This window comes from Esox lucius, chromosome 18, assembly GCF_011004845.1.
Source record: "Esox lucius isolate fEsoLuc1 chromosome 18, fEsoLuc1.pri, whole genome shotgun sequence".
Lineage (NCBI taxonomy): Eukaryota > Metazoa > Chordata > Actinopteri > Esociformes > Esocidae > Esox > Esox lucius.
Genome location: NC_047586.1, coordinates 22,240,890 through 22,245,980, shown reverse-complemented (window position 1 = coordinate 22,245,980; position 5,091 = coordinate 22,240,890). Strand labels below are relative to the sequence as shown.

At 42.3% G+C, this 5,091-nt stretch overlaps 1 protein-coding gene across 2 annotated transcripts; it reads right to left on the bottom strand.

Annotated features, from left to right (window-relative positions):
• Positions 1–298: 298 nt before the first annotated feature.
• On the bottom strand, positions 299–4,626 carry LOC109615614 (alanine and glycine-rich protein-like). Of its 2 annotated transcripts, none has more exons than XM_020045267.3 (3): positions 3,609–4,626; positions 3,393–3,478; positions 299–967 (listed from the first exon to the last, which is right to left on the bottom strand). In XM_020045267.3, the coding sequence occupies exons 2-3, from the start codon at positions 3,405–3,407 to the stop codon at positions 614–616; spliced, it is 369 nt and encodes a 122-aa protein (XP_019900826.1). In that variant the 5' UTR covers positions 3,408–3,478; positions 3,609–4,626; the 3' UTR covers positions 299–613. The 2 variants fall into 2 exon arrangements, with proteins under 2 accessions (XP_019900826.1, XP_019900827.1); XM_020045268.3 differs by having other exon boundaries at positions 3,755–4,626.
• Between the last annotated feature and the right edge of the window lie 465 nt (positions 4,627–5,091).

Here is a 5,091-nt window from a genome sequence, read left to right as displayed (position 1 = left end):
TCAACCAAATCCAGCTGAAATTGTGAATTTATAACATGAACAGTGACTCTTTCTTTGAAAACCTACAGCTACAGGCCTGTGTAGCGTGTATGTATCCTGGGCGAGTAGCCTGTCATTTACCTGATACATGAAGTTGTTTAGAGCATTTGTTTCAACATTGTTTGACACCAATTGCGGCCAATCATCAAATGTGACCGTTTCCATATGTTTGTTCGGATTATAAAATGCATTATACTGACAGGTTATTAAAAGGTCAACAACAATCAAATCCACTCTTGATAGCTTTGTGCATCAACTGTTTAATCGTTAAAGCCACATAGGATTTGTTTAGATACATGCAAACACAACAACTGAAATTACCCATCCTTAGACAGCAGTCTCTTTGCTTCCTCATTAAATTTAATCATGTTTACATCCCTATTCTCACTGTGTGTGATGTTCGGTTCCGACATTAGTTTTTGCAGAAAGTTCTTAGCTGTCACGTGAACTTCTGTCAGCTGTGCTGAACTTCTGCTGTGCTCCTCCCACTGCCCAGTGGCCGCAGCCGCCAGCTCCTCCCGCTGTCCAGTGGCCGATGCCGCCAGCTCCTCCTGCTGCCCAGTGGTCGCCACTGTCAGTTCCCCCTGCTGCCCTGTTTTCCACCCGAGCCCGCCAAGGACTGGCTGCCACCCGAGCCCGCCGAGGACTGGCCGCCGCCCGAGCCCCCCGAGGACTGGCCGCCACCGCCACCCGAGCCCTCTCCGGTCTTGGCCTCAGCAGCGCCCTCTTCGGTCACGGCCTCAACGGCGCCCTCTCCTGTCCCGGCCGCTCCGCCGCTCTCTCCTGTCCCAGCCTTGGCGGTGCCCTCTCCAGTCCTCTGCCGGCTCCTGACCCTCCGCCGGTGCTGAGCCTCCACCTGTCCGGGGGTCGTCGTCCCGCCCCCCCTGCCCGCGGGGTTGTTCCCGGTCTTGCGGTCGGGAGCCCACACCTTTGGGGGGGGGGGGGGGGGGTACTGTCACGTCTTGGCTATGCCCCTAGTCATCTCTGCACTCGGCTAGGGCCATAGTCAGAAAAGGACGGAAGGTGGCACCTCTGGCCACCTCTGATCCTTTTGGTCTCCCCAATTGGAGGCAGGTGTAGATTGTTGCCTCCAATTGGGGACCCTATTTATGTTTTCTGTTTGGTTTTGTCCCTGCATTGGATACCCCATGTCACTGGTTGCTGCTTTTGTTTTGATTTGTTTCCCCTTTTTGATTAAAACATGGATTACACCCTCTATTTTGACTCTGCGCCTGTGTTCAACCTCACCCATGACACTATTTGTAATCCTTTGGTAAATGAATGCAGCTTGTGACGATGTAAAAATATAGATTTTTTTGAGTAACTAAGGTACATTACCTTAAATAATTGAGTAAAAAAAATTATATTAAACAATATATATATTAAACATTTCTTAAAATAAAATATGGGAAGAGACTCTCCAAATCATAAAACCTAACCCAGTATTTATATCTTACACTGAAAAGCAAGATTTAGTACACGCCTGATATTCTATACTTGTTAAAATGTTAAAACTCCATGTTACACAAACATTGCAAAACATGAAAGGTAAACACTGGTTGGTTATAAACCATCTATTACATACCCACTTATGTTAACATCTGTTACCTTGGGAATTTAACATTCCCGAACCCTGGCGCACTGTTGTTAAACATCAAAGCCACCATAAATTACGAACCACACACCCCATACCATATTTCATCCCCGGAACCGCCCTGGAACATACGTAATGCTGGAAGTCCAACCCCGAGCATACGTCACACCGGAACATTGTTATATGCTTCCAATCATGCTTAAAAACCAGAGTCGTTTTTTTTCTGGCTAGAAACCACGAGTAAGACAGGCCTGAAGGCCATGTTGAATAGAATAATGTTATGTTATTTAAGTTCAGTTCACTGACTGAAAATGAGCAGGACACCTGAGATTGATACTGTACAGCCATGGTCCTAATATTCTTTACTGCAAGAGAAGAAAAACTGAATAAATATTTGTTTTGCTGATATTAGATTAAGATTACATTTAGTCTATTATCTAAGAGAATTGTATGTAGCTTAGTCATTTTAATGAATGAAGTTGATGTAAAACATTTTACTGACTTATTTTCCTTTGTAGCCTTCTGCTGGACAACCTGTACTGTACTGTAAAAAAGGTTACGTGATATGGATTTATCGCCCAGCTTTAGCTCAGACACTCATCAATACCACAGAAGAACTGCTTTCTTCATTTTAGCTGATGCTACGGGCGTGCACATAAACAAGTCACACATGGTAAATGTAGAAAAAAAAGCAACAGCATTGAATCCACGTTCAGGGCAAAATAATGTTAAATTACTTACGAAGATTGCATGTCACTATAGTTAGTCATCTATGCAAAAAGACACAGAAATATAGTTAGAGGCAGAGACCTACAGCTCAAACAACTTGGGCCAATTTGACTAATAATAGCTAAATGGAAATTTGTAAAACTGTCAGAAAACAAATGCTCACTGGACACCTGACCTAACTTGGCATTGTAACATGTTTAGAAGTGTGACTTGTTCGCTATCATCACAAAGAACATTTGTGAGAGCCAGACCCAGTGAAAACATGCTGGAGAAGTGCTTAATGCCATCAGTCAAGATGGTGGAGGCAATGTGATGGTTCTGGGGGTACTTTGGTGGTGGTAAAGTGGGGGATTTGTACAGGGTAAACAGGATCTTGAAGAAGGAAGGCTATCACTCCATTTTGCAATGCCATGCCATACCCTGTCGACGGCACTTGACTGGGGCCAACTTCCTCCTACAACAGGACAATGACCCAAAGCACAACTCCAAACTATGCAAGAACTATTAGGGAAGAAGCAGTCAGATGGCATTCTGTCTATAATGGAGTGGCCAGCACAGTCAACGGATATCAACCCTATTGAACTGCTGTCGGAGCAGCGTGACTGTATGGTATGTAAGAAGTGCCCATCAAGCCAATCCATCTTGTGGGAGATGCTTCAGGAATCATGGCGTGAAATCTCTTCAGATTACATCAACAAATTGACAACTCGATTGTCACAGGTCTGCAAGGCTGTAATTGCTGCAAATAGAGGATTCTTTGACAAAATAAAAAATGTATGGACACACTTATAATTTCAATTAGAAAATAATTATTTCTAACCTTATTATTAATCATATACTATATTTCCTATTTATTTTGTTATATTTCCTATTCAAACTCATTTAATCTACGTTTTCATGGAAAACAAGGAAATGTCTAAGTGACCTCAATCTTTTGAACGGTAGTGTAGTTTCTCTCAGAATATATTCTAGACAGAATCAACAACAGGACATCTGTGGTTTACAACAAACAGCAGGTGGATCCACTCACTTTCCCTGTTGCCATTGATGCACTGTAACCCAGGCTTAGATTTCCTCTCCAGGGGGCAACCCAGTCCACAGAGAGGTGTTACAGATCTGGGAATAGCAGGGACTGGTTAGGTCTTTTCACTACATGAGAAAAAGTATATTAACCGTTGTTCTTTTCAATGGGTGATCCAAGCATATTTCTTGGTTTAGACTCATTCACACACCAGCAGCCACATACCCTCCTGTATGCGTTTAAAACAGATAGATCTGATCCAGCCCATGTTCCACATGGTACGCTTGGAGGCTGTGTACATGCTTCTAGTGGACCCACGCTGGACAGAGTACGCTCAAAGTACACTTCTAGTGGCCCAGTAGGAGCTTCACCTTCTCGTCAGACGTCCGTGGTGCCAACTATGTTGCAGGAATCTGTTGTCTTTACACTTATAAATGGCAAGCCTTAGTAAAGCCAGCTTGGGGCAAAGCACTGTCCAAGTAGTTGCTGTCCCAATGGGTTTTCAGGTAAACAGCAGGACCTCCCCACGTGTGAATGCTCACTCCAGGAGGGTTTCGGTGTCCTGGGCACATTTTAAAAGGTTATTTCTGATGATCACATATTAAAAGGTTATTTTCCCTTTAGAAATTGACAAATTCTAAAAGGAAGATGTGAAATTATGCTGATTGTAGACTAAAGGTTCCTGCATTTATATGAGCTGGTTTTATTTATTCACCATGTCAGTGTGGTTGATAGTGTTTGGTGAAGAATAGCATTGAAACCCTTTTTTGCTAATTGTAAAAACGTCTTGTTAATTATGTTGATTATAGCAGCCACATATTCCCAAAGCTATATCTGCTGTTTATATCGATAACAATGTTATTGGGTCAGAGCTAGTGATAATGTTTGACTGAAAAATGCCTTACAAACTATGAATTCACCGAAAATGTAAACTGTTATGATGTTAATTGTAGGGCATTTGTTCCTGAATCTATACACGTTGGTTATGTGGATTAGCTGCTGCTGGACCTGGATCATAATTGTCCGCCAGTGTAGGTCATGTTAGAGGTAGTAGCTAACATTAGCATAGTAAACTATGTAGCTAACATGAACTAACTGGGAAAAACTGAAACAATTATGAAACAGTGACCTGTCAAGATAAGGAACAGACACGGATAGTGTTTTCACATTATTAGTGACTATATATAATTTCCAGACGGAGTCTAACGGATTACTGTAATGACTAGTGAATCCGCGATATCAATCTGCCGACGGCATCTCAATCTTTGCGTTCACTACAGCCAACTACAGTATACCTTAGTTTGCTAGCTAAATTAATGTCAGTCGGTCTTCCTGAGCGAATGCTAGCTGCAGTAAGAACATATATAAGCTTCACAAAAACCTATTTCCCTATTCCTTAGACAGACTACAGAAGTTAAGTCATTAACAACAACAACAACGCCTAGAAGAAGACGCAGAAGACGGCTAAAAATATAGAAGATGGCAAAAAAAAAAAGCACGAGGTAAATAGCTACGCAGAACGGGAAACATTACCATACAAAATTTGCCTGGTGATCCTTGCCAAAGCAGATCAGCATCATCAACACAAAGAAGTATTTAACAACCGTTGATGTCTAAATTGAAGAGTTTAAAATTAAATATAGACCCTATCACTTTCTGAAGGAATTTTTCACTTTCTTTGACCGCCTATGTCTTTCAGCAAACTATT